The 20,611-nt window shown below is 37.1% G+C and overlaps 1 protein-coding gene across 1 annotated transcript; it reads left to right on the top strand.

Annotated features, from left to right (window-relative positions):
* Positions 1–7,475: 7,475 nt before the first annotated feature.
* LOC143857068 (secreted RxLR effector protein 161-like) lies at positions 7,476–7,961 on the top strand. Its single transcript, XM_077367340.1, has 2 exons — positions 7,476–7,683; positions 7,765–7,961. The coding sequence occupies exons 1-2, from the start codon at positions 7,476–7,478 to the stop codon at positions 7,959–7,961; spliced, it is 405 nt and encodes a 134-aa protein (XP_077223455.1).
* Positions 7,962–20,611: the final 12,650 nt, after the last annotated feature.

Here is a 20,611-nt window from a genome sequence, read left to right as displayed (position 1 = left end):
ACCGTTAGCTAGTCTAGGAAATAGGACGGTCACATGCCAAAGTAGAAGTCGATCATGTTTCTTGACTAGAGTAACCATTAGATTCCTACTAGGAGAAGGAGAATGTGCATGATAGATTGGTCACATGCCAAAGCAGAAGCCATTGTAGATTTGCATAGTTTTCCAGGCGGTGGGTATAACTTAACCAACCAAAGGGTATTAACACCCAAAGGATATACATACGGCAATGCTTGGAGGCCGAACATAAATTGGATCTCATAGGATTAGATGAATCCACTTATTCAAAGTTGTTGAATAAGTTTACGATGCCCATTGAAGAAATTATACATTTCTCCTGATTCACGAGGTTGAGGAGCCTGTGAATGAGACCTCCAATGGGCGGTTCCGTTGTAGACCAAAATCCCAGATCCGATGGATATGTCATGAAATTAACTAAATGGTAGTTTTACTAATTATACATCTTTCCTTTGCGCACAGATACCATGGCTTCATTCAACCCATTAGCTAAGATCCTAGATGAAAATAAGTTAACTGGTCCAAATTACCTCGATTGAAAATTGGACCCAATGCTAGCGCTCACAACTGCTAAAATTTATTGGGTTCTTACCACTGATGAGACTGAACTACCTGGTCTCGATGCGCCTCAAGCATACCACGATAGAAAGTCTAAGTGGCTTGAGGACAATGAGATGGCAAAGTGTTACATCCTTGGCTCTATGTCCAATGTGCTGCAGCAGCAACATATTGGAATGGCAGCAGCTTCGAATATAATGCTTACTATTAAAGAATTGTTTGGATAGCAACATCGCACAGCTATGTTGTTGGCGATTAGAGGCCTAATATCCACCAAGATGGTAGAGGGAACCCCAGTTAGGGACCACATGCTAAAAATGATGGACTATCTAAACGAGCTCGACTTCTTGGGGGCCATCATGGATGCCGAAATGCAGATTGACATTGTCATGTATTCCCTATGTGGGCATTCAAAGAGTTTGTTATGGCCTACCACATGAACAAAATGGAAATGACCTTAACAGAGCTGATGAATCAACTTCAGACAACTGAGGATCTGCAAAAGAGTAATAAGAAAAGAGCCTTCCTGAAATCCCAGGGGTGATGGCAACCCAAGAGGGGGGGTGAATTGGGTATTAAAAAATTCTTGCCAAAAACAAATGCGGAAGCAAAATCAAATGGCAAATAAACAATCAAGCCCACAAAGTAAAAATCTAATGCACAACACAAAAGTAAATAGAGTGAGAGAGAAAGGGTGCACCGAGATTTTTAAGTGGTTCGGTCCCAACCTCGGACCTACTCCACTCCACCAACAAAACAGTTGATAGCTTCACTATGGATTCCTTTAATGGCGAGGAATCAATCCAATTACAACTTGGTTCGGCTATGCCTCGTAAGACTTTCCACGAACCAGAGAAAGCTCTGCGCCTCCAACACTCGCTCTTGGGATGGCTCGGCGTCCCTTCGTACTAGCCGAATATACAGAGATGTAAAAGAAAATAAAAATACAAAACCCTCTTCAAGGGTGGATGAAGCTCTCAAGCTTATACAAATAAAACTTGCTCAAAAGATGTACAAATTGAAGCTCTAGATCTACTCCTTTTAGATATATCCCAAATGAGGCACAAGGGTGTTAATCACTCTTCGCAAAGATTAAAACATGGTCAACTGAGCCACAACGGTCGCCCGCCCTTATCGGGTTCATCTTTTTATTTTCAAATTTCAAACCGCAGCGGTCGACCGGGCTATGGCGGTCGTCCACGGAGAGCAATCTGGACATATTTATTTTTGTCCAGATTTCTATCCGCAGTCACCCGGCCATTGGCGGTCGACCAGCTCGACCTTACTGGATTGTTTCTGGATTTCCAGAAACACATCCGCGATCGACCGAAACACCCTCGGTCGACCGGCCTACTATTGAAAGCCAAGTCTGGATTTCCAGACTTGCTTTCGCGGTCGCCTGGTAAACCCCGGTCGACCGGCCCTGGTAAAAATTCCATTTTAACTTTAAAACTTCAGGGGATTTTGGGCCAAGGTCTTTGGGCTTTTCCCTATGCTTTCAAATATATTTTCAAATTAATTTCAAATAATTTTTAAGGACTTTGAAACTCAATTACTTGTGCCTCTAAAATGGATGTCTAAGTGGGATTAGAGTTACATTCTAAAACAAGACAATTACAAACAAATCTTCAACTTTGAAGCTCTTCATGTCTTGGTCACTTCCATGGATCTTCTCTTTGATTCTTTAGCTCTTCAAGATGTCTCATTGATTTCTCCAAGCCTTCGAATTCCTTTGGCTTCAATGAGATGTTTTCAATTGGTTCATGCCACGATCCATGCTTCCATGACTTTGGTGTTTGATTTCTTGATTTCCAATACATGCACTTTGAAACATCAAACATATTAGATAAACAACACAAATCAACTTGTGTTTGGAATCATCAAAACAAGAAGGTAATGCAAAGGTGGGAACCATTTGGCTTACATTTTCCCCATTTTTATTGATGACAACACACAAGGTGATTGCCACATCTAAGCACATTAAACCTAATACTTCTCCCCCTTGTCATCAACAAAAAAGGATGGGGTGAGAGTTTAAGCATAAGGGTATAAGATATACAAATAAAACTCCCCCTTTGTCAAGGAATGAAACAATCTAAAACTCCCCCTATTTAAAAATAAAATTCAAAACATGGAGGGTTTAGATACATAAATGGGGTTTTGAAAGATAACACAATTTCAAGCTTCCCTAAAATCAAATTTCCCCCTATTTGAAATACAAATAGAATATATGAGGGGATCATCTAAACACATTGCCAAGGTATAGATATAACAATCTAGACGAGAACCATTGGCACAAACTATAAAAATCATAAAGATATTCAAGTTAAAGCACAAGCCCATAATCTAATGCAAAAGCATAGAAAACTAGATTGGGGCCTTTGGAACCCACACCATTTGGTTCCAAATGGTTTAGATTTACCCAAAGTGTTCTTTTCAATCCAAATCACTTTAGTTTTAGGTAAAGTTCTAAACACACATTCATTTTTATAATGTCCTATTTTACCACAAAAATTGCATTTAGCACAACATGTAGAAGGACATGTAAACTCACAAGATGATTTATGATTTTCAAGCGTTTTCTTCTCTTCTTGCAAATCATGGTTTTCAAAAACCAATTTTTCATTTTCTTCCTCAAATGAATTGTATCTTTGAATCAAATCAAAATTAGCACTTATCAAGTTTTGATTCAAAGCATCATTTTTGAGCGAAAAATTATCAATTTTTATTTTTAAAGAATCAATTTCTTTTTGCATGTTGGAAATTGAAATCTTGAAATCTTTCAATCAAAAGACTTTGAATGCACATTAGGATTCACAACACAATCATGTACATGAGATGCATTAGAATTTACAAATGCAAATTGACAATCATGAGATTTATAGATATTTTCAAGTTTAGTCCAAATTTCATGAACATTTTTACATTTTAAAACTTTCTCAAATACATGAGGAGACAACGAGCAACAAATGACGATTAAAGCTTTAGCATTCAAATCAAGCCATTTGGAATCAATTTTCCCCCTTTTCCTTTTAGAAAAAGATAAATCATTTTCAAGCACACCCAAGATATCATAATTTAAGGATTCTCAAAAGAAACTCATACGAATTTTCTATTTGTTAAAATTATTTTCATCAAAGATAGGTGGATCTAAAATTGATTGGCTAAGATGAAAATCCAAGGGATGCCAAAAAATCTTTTCTCTTTTAAATTTTTGACAATTCAAAAATTCCTAGATAAGAGCATTGAGCTCTGATACCAAGTGAAATCCAAGGGGTGATGGCAACCCAAGAGGGGAGGTGAATTGGGTATTAAAAAATTCTTGCCAAAAATAAATGCGGAAGAGAAATCAAATGGCAAATAAATAATCAAGCCCACAAAGTAAAAATCCAATGCACAACACAAAAGTAAATAGAGTGAGAGAGAAAGAGTGCACCGAGATTTTTAAGTGGTTAGGTCCCAACCTCGGACCTACTCCACTCCACCAACATAGCCGTTGATGGCTCTACTATGGATTCCTTTAATGGCGAGGAATCAACCCAATTACAACTTGGTTCGGCTACGCCTCCCAAGACTCGCCACGAACCGGAGAAAGCTCCGCGTCTCCAACACTCGCTCTTAGGATGGCTCCGTGTCCCTTCGCACTCGCCGAATATACAAAGATGTAAAAGAAAATGAAAATACAAAACTGTCTTCAAGGGTAGATGAAGCTCTCAAGCTTATACAAATAAAACTTGCTCAAAAGATGTACAAATTGAAGCTCTAGATCTAATCCCTTTAGATATATCCCAAATGAGGCACAAAGGTGTTAATAACACTTCACAAAGATTAAAACATGTTTAGGAATGGGAGAGTTATTTTCTAAAAGGTCTTGGATGAAGTATATATAGCTCATTTGAAAATATGACCGTTTGAAGGCAAAAAGGTAAAAAACTGGGTTGAAAAAGTCAAGCCCTGCAGGCTGCAACGGCTACATTGCCAGGCCGTCGCGGTCGATCGGGCCACAGTGGTAGCCCGCCCTTATCTGGGTCATCTTTTTATTTTCAAATTTCAAACCGCAGCGGTCGACTGGGCCATGGCGGTCGTCCAGGGAGAGCAACCTGGACATATTTATTTTTGTCCAGATTTTTATCCGCGGTCGCCCGGCTATTGGCGGTTGATCGGCTCGACATTACTGTATTGTTTCTGGATTTTCAGAAACACATCCGCGGTCTACCGAAACACCCTCGGTCGACCGGGCCACTATTGAAAGCCAAGTCTAGATTTCCAGATTTGCTTCTGCGGTCGCCTGGTAAACCCCTGTCGACCGGCCCTGGTAAAAATTCCATTTTTACTTTAAAACTTGAGGGGCTTTTGGGCCAAGGTCTTTGGGTTTTTCCCTATGCTTTCAAATATATTTTCAAATTAATTTCAAATAATTTTAAGGCCTTTGAAACTCAATTACTTGTGCCTCTAAATTGGATGTCTAAGTGGGATTAGACTTACATTCTAACACAAGACAATTACAAACAAATCTTCAACTTTGAAGCTCTTCATGTCTTGGTTAGTTCCATGGATCTTCTCTTTGATTCTTTGGCTCTTCAAGATGTCTCCTTGATTTCTCCAAGCCTTCGAATTCCTTTGCCTTCCAATGAGATGTCTTCAATTGGTTCATGCCACGATCCATGCTTCCATGACTTTGGTGTTTGATTTCTTGATTTCTAATACATGCACTTTGAAACATCAAACATATTAGAAAACAGCACAAATCAACTTGTGTTTGGAATCATCAAAATAAAAGGTAATGCCAAGGTGGGAACCATTTGGCTTACAGTTCCTAGCAGAGGGTAATGGACCCTCAACACCTAAGCCGAAAGGTAAAGAAAAACGAAGAGCAAAAAGCCAAGGCTGTAAGAAGAACATGCTAGTGGTAAAGAATAAGAAGAACTTTAAAAAGTAGAAGTCAACCAAAGGCAACGACGGTTGCTTCCATTGTGGAAAGACTGGACATTGGAAGCGGAACTGCAGGAGCTATCTAGCCACCAAGCAGGGCAACAAGCCTATCTCAGATATGTTTTAAGTTTTTACTGCTAAAACCAATATGATTGGTCTTTTATTTTCCTGGTGTGTTGACACAGGTGCAACCTCACACATCTGCAATGTTTTGCAAGGGTTCAGAAAAATTAAAAGGTTGATTAAGGGCGAGCTCACCCTACAGGTTGAAACTAAAGCAACAGTTGCGGTCCAAGTTGTAGGAGACTACGTTTTGACGTTCTCAGGCAGTTATCTAATATTAAAGGATTCTCTCTATGTACCTTTAATAAGAAGGAATTTAATTTCAGTTTCAAAGTTATTTGACGATGAATATTCTACTAATTTTAATAAAAGTTCTGTTTTTATTAAAAAGGAAAATTCCTTGATTGTGGAAGATACAATGAGTCATGGGTTATACTTAATTAACGCCTTTGAGGACATAAGTAATGTTGAGAATATTCCAACACACCTTTAGCATCTTTGATTAGGTCACATTGGCCTAGAGCGGATCATAAGGTTAGTGAAAGATGGTCCATTGGATTAAATCCAAGTGGAACCCTTTCCAACTTGTGAGCCATGTCTCCAAGGCAAAATGACTAAAATTCCCTTCAAGGGTAAGAGTGGAAGAAGCTTAACTATATTGGAACTAATACATACTGATGTATGTGGTCCTCTTTCTCATCCTGCGAGAGGAGGGTTTGTGAACTACGTGACTTTCGCAGATGACCATTCAAGGTACAGTTACCTGTACCAAATGCGACGTAAGTCTGAGACCTTTGAAAAGTTCAAAGAGTTCAAGAGTGAAGTAGAAAACCAGTTAAATAAGAAGATTAAGATACTTCGCGCCGACAGGGGAGGAGAATACCTCTCTAATGAGTTTAAGGACTACTTAATAGAAAATTGAATAGTTTCTCAATGGACTCCACTTGCAACACCAGAGTTAAACGGTGTGTCAGAAAGGAGAAATCGAACATTGTTAAACATGATTCAATCTATGATGAGCTTTGCACAAGCACCTATGTTTCTATGGGGATTCGCCCTAGAAACGACGCTCTACATCCTTAATCGAGTACCAACTAAATCAGTACCAAGGACTCTATATGAGATATGGACGGTCAGAAAACCCACATTGAATCATATGAGGATATGGGGTTGTCCTGCCCATGTTAAAAAGATAGGTGTTGAAAAGTTGGAGGCACGAACCATTAGGTGTCTCTTTATTGGATATCCTAAAGAAACGAATGGTTATATGTTTTATAACCCGGGCGTGTAAAATTATTTTGTAAGCCGGAATGCCACATTCTTAGAAGAAGAGTTCATTCAAGATGCAAGCTGAAAGGATATGATTGCCTTAGAAGAGCAACCCCAAAAATCTAGTGGAGAGATATGAGAAAGTTGAGAAAGTACCCATAAACATATTCCAACACTTCTATGTAGTAGTAGGGAGGTCAAACAACCCGATAGACTTTCTACTTGGGTGAAGCGAACACAGAAGATACAGATCCCCTTCACTACAAAGAGGCTATGTTAGACATCGATGCGGGAAAATGGATGGACCCTATGATTCTTTATGTAGTTGAAACCTTCGTTTTGATCAAGCAGTCAAAGAGTTTGGCTTCTATCAAAACGTGGATGAGGTTTGTGTTTACAAGAAAGTCAGTGGGAGTGCGGTAACATTATTGGTTCTATATGTAGATGACATCCTACTCATTGGGAATGCTGTAGGAATGTTATCAAGTACAAAGTTATGGCTTTCAAGCAAGTTTGCTATGAAAGATTTGGTAGAAGCTTCATACATTCTAGGACTTAAATTATTTAGGGACCGTAAGAATAGGAAGCTTGGGCTATTACAATAAACTTACGTAGATAAGATATTGGCAAGGTACAACATGACAGATTTCAAGAAGGGATTAGTTCCTTTGAGGCATATAATCAGGCTATCCAAGAAGATGTCTCCCAAGACACCTGAGGATAAGCAGGTTAAGAACAACATTCCATACGTTTTGGCTGTGGGAAGTCATATGTATACTATGTTAAGTACAAGACCAGATGTTTGTCACTCTGTAAGTGTGGTTAGCAAATATGAGTCGGACCCAGGTATGGAGCATTGGACAACAATTAAACGTATTTTCAAGTATCTTAGGATTACTAAACATTTTTGTTTCGTTTACGGTGCAGACAAGTTGGTCGTTTATGGTTTTACCGATGTAGACTTTCAGTTTGACGTTGATGACATGGAATTATCATTAGGTTTTGTGTTCAGCTTAGCGAATGGGGCAGTGTCTTGGAGAAGTTGCAAGCAAGACACCATAGCAGATGCCACGATTGAGGCTGAGTATATCGCTGCGAGCGAACCAACGAAGGAGGTAGTATGACTGCAAAAGTTTTTGCACGACCTTGGAGTCGTACCCTCTATAGAGAGACCCATTATGCTGTATTGTGGCAACAACGGAGCGATTGCTCAAGCAAAGGAACCGAGGTCTCATCAGAAGTCCAAGCATGTACTTCGAAAGTATCATGTGATACACGAAATCATTGACAGAGGAGATGTGGTTATTGCAAAGGTTACTTCAGCGGATAACGTTGCAGACCCTTTTACCAAGCCTCTTAATCAAAAAGTGTTTAACATGCATGTTGAGGGGATGGGTCTAAGATATATGCATAAATTGGCTTTGAGGGCAAGTGGGAGACTATTAGAGTTGGTTCCCTAAAACCCAGTATATTTCGCACGTTAATCAATAAAAGTTTATTTTTCATGACATTTATGGGTACTAAAATTTAAATATATGTCGTATGTTGTTATTAACATGTATTTGTTCTTAGGTAGCAAGGTAATAAACTCATGCTCATGGATTCACAGATCCTAGGGAGCAAGGAGATATGAGATTCCGGTTCTTTCCAGACCTTAGTAGTTCCTTGTTGGGGTTGAGGTTAGACACCTCCTCCTGTACACAACTAGCATCTATCTTGCCTACATGCACGAGATGTGGAGTGACTTATCTCAATCACTTGGTTACTGAACCATAAGCAAGATAGAATGCGTACGACAATGAGATTGCTTACTGAAATCCTAATAGGGCAACCCAAGAGGTGGAGGGGGGTGAATTGGTTAATTTAAAAATTTTGCCTTATTAAGTGTAATGTTAAAACTAATTTAACAATTAGCAATTATAGGTTTAATTAGGATTTTGAAAAGCATTACAAGTTTGAATCTAACCTTGTTCAATTAAGCATAAACATAAATGAAGGTTCAGATATTACCAATCACCAAGTGCAATGAAAGGAGAAGAAGCACACCACAAGGAACAAGAAATTTTTATCGTGGTTCGATCTATCAACAAGACCTACTATACTCTTCCAAGTTTATCTCATTAAGTACTCCACTAATGTTGAGATTCCACAATAGCCGAATCTCCTAGCCGTACAAACACCTTCTCCACCTCCAAGGGAACAAACTCTCTTCGCACCGGATTCACTTTTGTTAACGGGTCGAATCGTAGACCCACGATTACAATCAAGCTTCTCCTTTCTCAAAGGCCGAAGCATAAGCCCTCTTCACAATCTTGATTCGCCTTTCTTAACGGGTCGAATCGAAGACCCTCAATACAATGAAGAACAGTGTAAGCCCAATGGTTCCCACCTTGGCATTCCCCTCTTCTTTTGATGATTCTAAACTCAAGTGATTTTATGTCACTAATGTGTTTGATTGTCTTAAGTTGTTGATCATGATTGTTTTATATCAAGGTTGCTTGGATTGAGGCCAAGAAGCTCTAATTGGACCACATTCGGAAGGCCAAAGTCATTGGCGATCAAAGAAGCAAGAAGACTTGAAGCATTGCAAAGTGAAGACCATTTTAAGTCTTTTTTAGATTGTATTGATTCAATCCTAGTTTAGGTTTTTGAGAAGCATAAATGAAGTAATCACACACCACTAAATGGACTAACATGTTCAAGTGATTGTCCTTGTGGTGTTCCAACACTTTGGAACCCTCATAACAATCCCATCTAAGTATAGAATTGGAAACCCTTGAAGCCCAAAACAAATCAGCATTTCACACTTGAAAATCTGCTGGAAATAGGCTTCTCGGAACTCCGAGGAAGTTCTTGGAGCTCCGAGAAATGGTCTAGTAACATTTTTCATCTTCTATTTGTATTCCCGGAACTCCGAGAGAAATTCTCGGAACTCCAAGAAAGTCTCTCGAAACTCCGAGAACACTATGTCGAGTGGTTTTCCCAGAGTTACGACTATGCCCCCAAACAGTCATATTTTGGGTTTTCTATATATATGTGAGTTCTAAACTTCACACACATCAATCCTAACACTCTAAAACATTATTGGAACATCCTAAGAGTGAATCAAACTCATTTATGCCTCTCATCCTCTAGATTTAGGATTTGGATCATAGGCTCTCATTTGTACATCTTCTTCAAGATTGTAACCCTTTGGAAGTGATTTTTTCTTTGTTCTTTCTTTCTTGATAAACCGTGTATTTGGGCGAGTGTTCAGAGAAGCGAAGCCCTCTCTCTATGGTGAGGATTGCCACCAAGGTTAAAGCTATTAGAGATTGTAATTGGCACCGGTCTTCGCCAAGGTTAAGAAGATCAACATAGTGAAGCCATCAACGTGTTTGATTGGTGGAGTGGAGTAGGCCTCGTGTTTGAGGACCGAACCACTTTAAATCTCGGGTGCATTCTTTCTTGACTCTTGTTCTTTTATTTGAATTTGCACTTTAGATTTAACTTAGTTGATAAAATTATTTTTTGATCTCTTAATTTTTAATTGGGTTAAAAGTTTTTAAAAGGGTAAAAATATGTTTTTACAATTAACCTAATCTCCCTCCTCCTAAGTTACCATTGCCCATCGTTGGAATTTCACTTGGTATCAGAGCCTTGGCTCTTAATTTGGATTTTTTAAACTTTGGTAAGATTTTTCTAAATGTAACAAGGGAAAGATCGTTGGCAACTTTTCTATTTGTGAAATGACAAACATTGGAACCGGACTTCCGAAAAGCAATTCCACAATTACACCTCCTTTCTTTGATGGGTCAAACTATAGACATTGGATGACAAGGATGCGCATCTATCTTCTTTCGATAGATGTGGAGCTTTGGCATTTTGTTTACAATGGATATACTTTGCCTTCCAAGCCATTTGAAGAATGGAATGTTGTTGAGAAAAGGCAAGCAAACTTGAATTACAAAGCTATTAATTCTTTATTTTGTGCCTTATGTACGGAGGAGTTTAATAGGGTAGCTCTTTTTTATTCCGCCAAGATTATTTGGGATACTCTTGCCATTACCCATGAGGGAACATTTCAAGTCAAGGATTCCAAAGTAAACTTGTTAAAGAGCAAATATGAAATGTTTTAAATGAATTTAAATGAAAGTATTTCCAAAATTTTTACCCGATTTTCTAAAATTACAAATGAATTAGCTAATCTTAGTAAATCTTATCCTAATGATGAGCTTGTGGGTAAGTTGCTTAGGTCACTTCCTCCACATTCGGATCCAAAGGTTACCGCCGTACAAGAATTGAAGGATCTCTATAAGCTCATTATGGAGGAGCTTTTAGGATCTCTTACCCCTCATGAGATGCTCCTCACTAGCCGACAAGAGGAGAAGAAGCCAAAAGAAAAAGGGAGTAGGTCTCTAGCACTCAAAGCCTCCAAGGCGGACTCATCTTTCTCAAGTGAAGCGGATAGTGATGAAGAAGAAGCATTAAGCAAATTCAAAAGCTTATGGAGAAAGAAGCACAAGAAAGATAAAAAGAAAAAGAAAGTGACTTAGAAAGTGGAATAAGATGTTACAATTGTAAGAAGACGGGGCACAAAAGATCGAAGTGTCCACTTCTCAAGTCATCACCCTCAAAGTATAAAGGAAAGAAGAATGATTGGAAGAAGAACAAAGGGCTTGTAGCCGCTTGGGATGCATCAAGCTCTTCAAGCAAGAGCTCAAGTGAAAATGAAGCAAATAAAGATGATCTATTCTTCATGGCACTCTCCCATGACGATGAGGTAAATTCAGACCCTTCTCATAGTTCATCTAGTAGTGATAGTGGAAACATATCTTATGATGAATTGTGTAATACTTTGCATTCCCAAATTTCAAAAAATAAAGTTCTTAAGAAATCTATTTCCAAATTAGAAAATGAACTTGATATTTTAAAAATGAATCATCTTTTTCCAAATCTCAAGCTCAAGTACAAATTGAAAATCTTAAACTTGAGATTGAAACCCTTAAGGGTAGTTTGGATGAGAAATCCAATAATGATTTTTTTAATCAAATAACCCATCTTCATAATGAAAATGAAAGATTAAGATTATGTCTTCATGGATTTTTAAATGGTGGTAAAATCATTGACATAATCTTGAAGAAAGCTAGTCATGGACCTAAGCATATGTTTTATGACAAGACTAGTCTATCTAACCCTCATGTTAGATGCCATTATTGTGGAATTTATGGTCACAATCAATTCCAATGTGCATCTAAGATTAGGGATTGTGGTGGGACCAAGAAAGCTTGGGTTCCCAAAGCCCCAATATGATTCTATTCATATTTTGTTTTAGATTAGGGGCTAGCACTTCAATTTGAACATCATTCTATTATGGTTTTTAAAACCCCCCTCTTGTGTTGAATTAGTATTCCAATTAGGGGGAGTTCAATGTTTGAATTTTTCTTTGAAAAAGGGGGAGCTTAAAATTGAAAATTTTATCTCTTTAATTTTTTTTACCCATCTTTTTGTTGATGACAAAGGGGGAGAAAAATCTAGAGTAAGAAAAATATGTTTGCTTTTATTGGAAAATCCCTTGTGCTTGTCATCATCAAAAAGGGGGAGATTGTAAGCCCAATGGCTCCCACCTTGGCCTTCCCATCTTCTTTTGATGATTTCAAACTCAAGTGATTTTATGTCACTAATGTGTTTGATTGTCTTAAGTTGTAGATCATGATTGTTCTATATCAAGGTTGCTTGGATTGAGACAAAGAAGCTCTAATTGGACCACATTCGGAAGGCCAAAGTCATTGGCGATCAAAGAAGCAAGAAGACTTGAAGCATTGCAAAGTGAAGACCATTTTAAGTCTTTTTTCAGATTGTATTGATTCAATCCTAGTTTAGGTTTTTGAGAAGCATAAATGAAGTAATTACACACCCCTAAATGGACTAACATGTTCAAGTGATTGTCCTTGTGGTGTTCCAACACTTTGGAACTCTCATAACAATCCCATCTAAGTATAGAATTGGAAACCCTTGAAGCCCAAAACAAATCAGCATTTCACACTTGAAAATCTGCTGGAAATAGGCTTCTCGGAACTCCGAGGAAGTTCTCGGAGCTCCGAGAAATGGTCTAGTAACATTTTTTTCATCTTCTGTTTGTATTCCCGAAACTCCGAGAACACTATGTCGAGTGAAAAATTATAGCCGTTGGGGTTTTTCCCAGAATTACGACTATGCCCCCAAACGGTCATATTTTGGGTTTTCTATATATATGCGAGTTCTAAACTTCACACACATCAATCCTAACACTCTAAAACATTATTGGAACATCCTAAGAGTGAATCAAACTCATTTATGCCTCTCATCCTCTAGATTTAGGATTTGGATCATAGGCTCTCATTTGTACATCTTCTTCAAGATTGTAACCCTTTGGAAGGGATTTTTTCTTTGTTCTTTCTTTCTTGATAAACTGTGTATTTGGCGAGTGTTCGGATAAGTGAAGTCCTCTCTCCATGGTGAGGATTGCCACCAAGGTTAAAGCTATTGGAGATTGTAATTGGCACTGGTCTTCGCTAAGGTTAACGTGTTTTGTTGGTGGAGTGGAGTAGGCCTCGTGTTTGAGGACCGAACCACTTTAAATCTCGGGTACATTCTTTCTTGACTCTTGCTCTTTTATTTGAATTTGCACTTTAGATTTAACTTAGTTGCTTAAATTGTTTTTTGATCTCTTAATATTTAATTGGGTTAAGAGTTTTCCAAAGGGTAATTTTTTTTTTTTACAATTAACCTAATCTCTCTCCTCCTAAGTTGCCATTAAGAATATTTGGGCCTATCGTTGGAATTTTAAACAGTAAATGAAAAAATCTCTTAGCCTATAGGTAGGCAAATACAAAGATAGCTCACAAATCTCTCCAAGAATAGAAAACAATGAAGCCTAAGGAGATATTCTTCAAATAGATGAGCAAGTTCAAAGTTCTTTGAAGAAATCAATGGATTTGAAGGTTAAAGCTCAAATGAGGTTTTTAATAAGTCCAAAAGTCTTGGAATCCATGAGAAAACATCATATTTATAGCCCACAATGATTGCTCAATGTTTGGGGGTAGTTTGTGAAACAAAAGACAAAAAACGGATAAAAAAGCAACTAGCTGTTATGCCCCAACGACTAGTTTTTCACCCAGCCGCGGTAGCCCGTGGGGGTGCCCGGTCGACCGCGGTAGGGCGGTAGCTTGCTGCTGGTCTGCTGGAATTCGAGAAAAAAATAGTTTTTCAGTCATTTCTTGTAAAATTCATATCTCCCTCGTTTCTTATCGGATTTTGATGTTCTTATACTCTACGAACATGAGAAAAATGAGAGCTATCCGTTAAAAATATTTTCAAAAATATTTGAAAATGTTTTGAACTATTTAAATCAGTTTTAAGCTATTATTTTCACAATTCAAGTGCTAATGTCAGTCATTTTCATTTGTAAACTTTAGTTAGTACTTGGGCTTTCGTTCTTGGGCTATGGACTTTTGTTTTAATAATATTTAGGACCTTTGAAAATATTTTTACATGAAATAAAAATAGGTTTCAAGGTTGGTTTTGAAAAAATATTGAAAAACACTTTGAAATGCAACATCATTTGAAAAAGATCTCCAATACAATCTATAAAGTTAAACTACTTAGCACCTTGATCGTATTATCTTCAAAGGTCTTCCTTGGGCTTTTGGCTTGTAAGCCAACACTTGAGAATGCTTTGGTACATGTGACTTCCTCTTTTTCAATCATCTTCACTTTGAATGCTTGAGATAGTCACCAACACTTGTTCATCTTCAAGCTCCTCTTGGCATATGCTAGGCTTGCTTGTGAGATCCTTAACTTGAGCTCTACGCTTTGACATCTTTCAAGAATGGTGTCTCCAATGTGTGCAAGCTCTCTTAGTTCCTTTGCTCATGTTGATCCTCAAGCCTTGTGTTGTGTTGTATTGTGTAATGCGATATGACATATGAAGTTCCTATTTAAGGCACAACACTCCAAAGCAACACATTAGTCCATAAAGACTAATCAATTTGGGTTTGCTAGCATCGAAACAAGAAGGTAAAGATAAATAGTTGAACCCATGGGAACCCTTTGGCTAACACGTATTGAACATGATCACATTAGAATACCTTGTGGACAGGAGAATGTTGAGCTATTCTACCAGACAAGACCCTTTACATGTCCTTTTATTTGAGGGGTCATATTGGTCTGTTGGTGAGTCTCTCATTTTTTGTCTATCTAACCGTGATTCTCTTGGAGTCACCAGAGGGTAGTACTGGAGTGTTGGACAAACCTTCGAGGTCAATAGTGATACCCGACATGGAATTCTTTGCCTATTTAATATGATAACATCTACGGTTTTGGTCAGAGCAGTAGGCCTAAAAAAATACCTGGCCAGGTGGATTTGATAAATGTTTATCAAAAGAATTTCATAAAATAAGTTTTGAAATGGTTTTAACAAATGTATTTGCAGATCGACACTACTTGACTGAAAGGTATACCATGAGTGAGCCCAAGGGGTAGTTAATTTCCACTCCCCGTAGGACTCAACTCGGTAGATGTCGACTTGGAGAAAGGACTTGCACATTTGATGTGATTAGATGTATGATGATTTGAAGGTTATCTTTAGGATTACGTCTCGATGGAGGCCACTGACTCAATGCGATTGTAGCATTAGCCACGGGGCAATAATCGCAGTGGGGCCCACTTATGGTTTCTGCATGATCTACCGTTAAATCCCTGCTACGATCCCACTCACTACCCGATTGACATATTATAAACTATTGGATAGAGGTCCCACATTTATGTGGTTCCATTGAAAATTCTTTTCCCTTCTTTTTAGAGAAAAAACGAAGGTGCCTATTGATTGAAAATTTCTTTTCCTTTTAGAGAAAAAGCGAACGTGCCTCTCGATCAAAATTCCATCTTCCATTTCTCCTCTTTTCAGATAAATGCGAAAGTGCCTCTGAATCGAGATATTCTTCTTCCTTTTCGTTTAGAGTAAAAGCGCAGGAGCTTCTAAACCAAAAAAATTCTTTCTTCTGCCATAGAGAAAAAGCTTAGTGCCTCTATGACAAAGAATTTCATCAGAATAATCCAATTTCTCAAAATTCTAGGACTTCGTCCAGGGTATTGCATTAGGAAGCATTTAGGTTGCATTATGTGTTATGAATCTTTTGTTAATTAAAGCTACGCAAAATGGCTCTGTTACTTTTACTTTGGTATTCAATGACTATGTCATCTCTACCAAAGAGAGACATCTGTAGACACCCCCATTTCGCTACACTTAAAAAATGAAAGGTTTGTTTGGTCTGTGTCAGTCATCTGCATTAGGTTAGGCATTCTTGCATTTTAGGGTGAATTTCACCTCATTTTAGGTATTTTGAAGTTGATTAGCAATTACGAAGGTCTCTATGGGGTTCCATTAGTTTTCGGAAGATGAGAATTCAAGTTTCCAATCAAGTAAGAAAACCTGCTATTTTTGGGTTTCTCTCATTTTTGCCTATTTTTGCACCTCGGGGGTAATTTGGTCATTTTTAATGTGTTTCACTTGATCTCTAGAGTGTGTCTAAGGAGTCACGAGTCATTTCTTGAATTTTGGAAAACCTACTAAATTTGGAATTTCTCAGGGGTTTTGCTTGATTTGAAATCTTTGTGTGTCGAGTGCATTTTGGGCATTTTCAGGGGATTCGAAGTGATCCTGTTTGATATCACCCACCAAAGGAAGCAAACTTAACAACTTCCCATTTTTAGGTTTGACCATGAAGACTTTCTATTTTTAACTTTCCCCTTTGGGAGCAATCCAATTTAAGGTCATTTTAATCGCCTTTGGGTGCGTAATGATTAAACATGGGCATTCTGGTCCGAAAATTGTTTCTTCTAAAGGGGATGGTTCGACCATATGTCGAGGGTGCACCATAAATGTCATATGGGTTGGGTTTATCAATAAAAATTTTGAATTTAAAGGATTTTATTGAATTTTCATTGAAAAAAAAACCAAAATACTTGTCATAAGGCCCATTGGGCTAAAGCCCACAAGGTGAGAGTCCATGTGGAGCCACCCAAGTGGGTCAGCCACATAAGTGGGATCCCCACGTGGGGAGGCCACATGCAAAAACGTCCAACATGGGATGAGGTGGTTGGTGACATCATATTTATTTTGTAAAAATAATAAAGAAAGGAAGAGCTATAATTAGAAAGGGCTAGAATGGTCAGGTTAGTAAAATGGCCATAACTTTTTACCTTCTTGTCCAACAAATTTGTAATTATACTTGTTTCAAACTTCTTGAAAAGATCTACAATTTTATGGTTTATGACTTTTCCTTAATCAGCCTTTAAATATGTAAAAAATGAGCTCAAACTTCGGGGTGCCCTTTTTGGAAGAAAATCAATAATAAAAGCTAGTTTCCTTTGTGAGAAGGCTTCTAGATTGATCTTGAAGGATCTCCATTGTGTAATTTATCATTGCTTAGCTTGTAAGAAATAAGGTTTAGAAATAAGTTCAATATGAAAATCAAAGAATGAGAAAATGAAAGCACAAATTGAAAACTAATTAAAGGTAAGAGTCCTCACATTGGAAACTTCCAAATCCAATCTAACCCTAACGTTTTCTATAAAAAAAAGCAAGAATAACCTTTGGCCTTTTTCTAGAAGATTCATCCCTTTATCTCTTCGTCCTTCATAAAGTGCTTTCACATATTCAATACATTCAACATATTGAAGGCTGATTTATGATTCTTTGGGTTTTCTTTTGCGATTAAAATGGTAAGTCAAAGCGTTTATCCAATGATTACTTACCCTAGAGACAATGAGAGCTACCAATGTTGGTCTTCCAAAACCCTCTTTCATGTAGTTTAAACTAAAAGCATGCTAGAATTGAATTTGTAATTTTCTTTGAAAAGCTATGAATATGAAATTGTTTGCATGTGAAATTTTGTGGAGATGAGATCAGGTGTAGGTTATTTCATAATCTAAATTTTTTCTTGAAAAATCTATTTTTTAATATTAAAATCCAAAATTTGAAATTAAGAGGGTTAAATTCACTTTACAAGGCAACTTTAATAAACCTTTGAAATTTCTTGAATTTCTCAATGTCTGAGTCTTTTGTGTATTAAAAAGCATAGAAATCTGAAATTTGCAGAAATTTTGACTCCGTTTTTACCACGATTTGACCTTTTGAACTTTACTCTTAAAGGGTTAAAATTCTCAAGATCAAATTTAAAAAGATGTCAAAACAGATTAAAAATCAATGAAAATTTAAACATAATAGACTTTTAAGGTTTTAAAACAGTACGAAGTTTTTGAAGAATTTTGGATTTAATTTAAGGGGTTTACAAAATTATTTAATCCTAAGGGTATTTTTGGAAAAATCTAATTTTTGAAAGATATATAGAGTTTCCAGAGATTAAAATTTAGATGAGACGTAACTAAGACTTGATCTAATCTCCTGTGAATTTTGTAAGATTTTTGGTTGTTGTTACATACTTGTTTACGATTTTTTATCTCAAATCAAGCATGCCATATTAAATCATAAACAAATAGCAAATTGCGATGAAAATGTTTGGAAATATTTTATTGAGATTTACTGTTGTAAGTACATGTGTTCACAAAGTTTGGATTGATTTGGATTAGAGTTACTATGGGTTTTTTTGTAAATTCATAATCTGGACAGATACTTTTAAAATTGAAAAATTGATCGTAAATCTACTTTAAAATTCATGAAAATTTTATAGTAATCCTCTCTAGTTGAGAGAAATGTACGGTAAAATTTTTATCTTGTTTCAATTAGATTTACTATGTTTTTCTTTGACAACTCATAATCTGGACAAACACTTTTAAATTCAAAATTTGATAGTAAATCACATTTACAATTCATGAACATTGTACAAAAACCTTCTTTTGTCAAGATTACGTTACTGTAAAAATTTGAACTTATTTAGAATAGATTTTCTATGAGTTACTGTGTAAATCAATAATCTGGACAGAACTCTTCAACATTGTAAAACTGATAGCAAAGCATATTTATAATCCATGAAAATTTTACATTAATCTTATCTGGTCAAGAGAAAGATACTGTAAATATTTCAGCTTAATCCGAAAATATTTGCTATAAGTTGATGTGTAAATCTATAATCTGACCTAAAATTTTTGAAATCCTTAATAAAATCGAAATAAATTTAATTTGTTATAAAATTTTTGAGAGAATTCTAATACCGCATCATGTATTCAATCTTTAAACTATTGAAACAGAAACCTTAGGAATCATTGATTTTCTTTGTAAATTTGTAGTACTACGATAGTTTAATCGCCAAGATTGCGTTCATAATCGTATCTTAATTGCGATCAATCCTTAATAATTTGAGCATTTAAATTATAGTAGGTTGTTGGCTCCGAGGTCCACTGTCCACGAAAATCCTAAGAACTATGCCAGGCAATAACTTACTATAACTTACGTGTTAAATTATGGAAGGGTAGAAAGCACGATTTCCTTCCACGAATGCAACTCGAGGCTAAAACTTGCCAATAATAGAGCCATTAGTATTCCTTAGATGTTAGGAATCGAAAATCTTTGAAAAATTAAAAATCATTAACTTAATAAATTAAGATCATTTGATATATGCTTTTGGAACTGTTGGATAACGGTATCACTTCGTAGGAACTTTTAGAACCAATTAGGAACACTTACGTCAAGTTGTATCTTAGGTTTTAGGGTGTCTATAAGCACAATGGTTCCCACCTTGGCATTCCCATATTCTTTTGATGATTCCAATACACAAGTGATTTAAGATCACTAATGTATTTGTGTGTCTAAGTTGTAGATCTTAAATGTGCTAAGACAAGATTGCTTGGATTGAGGCCAAGAAGCTCTCATTGGACCATATTCGGAAGGCCAAAGACATCGAAGATCCAAGACGAATGAAGACTTGAAGAATCGTATTGAAGATCAAAGTCAATTTAGAATGTATAAGATCCAATCCTAGGTTAGGTGTTTAGAGGCATAAATTAAGTTAATCTCACACACCCTAAATGTATAAGAGATTGTCTTTGTGGTGTTCTAAACACTTTGGAACCCTCATAGCAATCCCAATTTAGAGTAGAGTTGGAAGCCCAAGAAATAGAATTGAAAATCTGCTGCTGATAGGCTTCTCGGAACTCCGAGAGAATTCTCGGAGCTCCGAGCTCGGAACTCTGAGAACTCTGAGAAATCCTCGGAGCTCCGAGATTTGGTCCAGTAGAAATTTTCCAACTTCTGTTTGTATTTCCGGAACTTCGAGATAAATTCTCGGAACTCCGATAAAATTTCTCGGAACTCCGAGACCACTATAGCGGGAAGAATTATAGCCGTTTGGATTTTTGACAGAATTACCACTATGCCACTCAAACGGTCATATTGGGTTTTTCTATATATATGGGCATTCTAAACTTCCCAATTATCAATCCTAACACTCTAAAAACCTACTTGAAGATCCTAAGAGTGAATCAAACTTGTTTATGCCTCTCATCCTCTAGATTTAGGATTTGGATCATTAGACTCAAATTTGTACATCTTCTACAAATCTTGTAAACCCTTGTGAGGGATTTTTTTGTTCTTTCTTTCTTATCAAGAACATTGTATTGGGCGAGTATTCGGAGAAGCGGAGCCCACTCTCCGTGGTGAAGATTGCCACCAAGGTTAAAGGCGATCGGAATTGTAATCGGCATTGATCTTCGCCGAAGTTAAGAAAATCAATTAGTGAAGCCATCAACGGGTTTGGTTGGTGGAGTGCAGTAGGCCTCGCGTTGGAGGACCGAACCA

Source organism: Tasmannia lanceolata, unplaced genomic scaffold, assembly GCF_043159265.1.
Source record: "Tasmannia lanceolata isolate RefF3 unplaced genomic scaffold, GAP_Taslan_0.1 ptg000024l, whole genome shotgun sequence".
NCBI lineage: Eukaryota > Viridiplantae > Streptophyta > Magnoliopsida > Canellales > Winteraceae > Tasmannia > Tasmannia lanceolata.
The sequence above is the reverse complement of the archived record's forward strand: the minus strand, read 5'-3'. Positions and strand labels throughout refer to the sequence as shown.

What these genes read in the sequence shown, in the direction of transcription:
- LOC143857068 (XM_077367340.1), top strand. Translation starts at nt 7,476, where the DNA reads ATGACAGATTTCAAGAAGGGATTAGTTCCTTTGAGGCATATAATCAGG. An exon ending in CAAATATGAGTCGGACCCAG is followed by an intron (nt 7,684 to 7,764) that starts GTATGGAGCATT and finishes TTTACGGTGCAG; the next exon opens with ACAAGTTGGTCGTTTATGGT.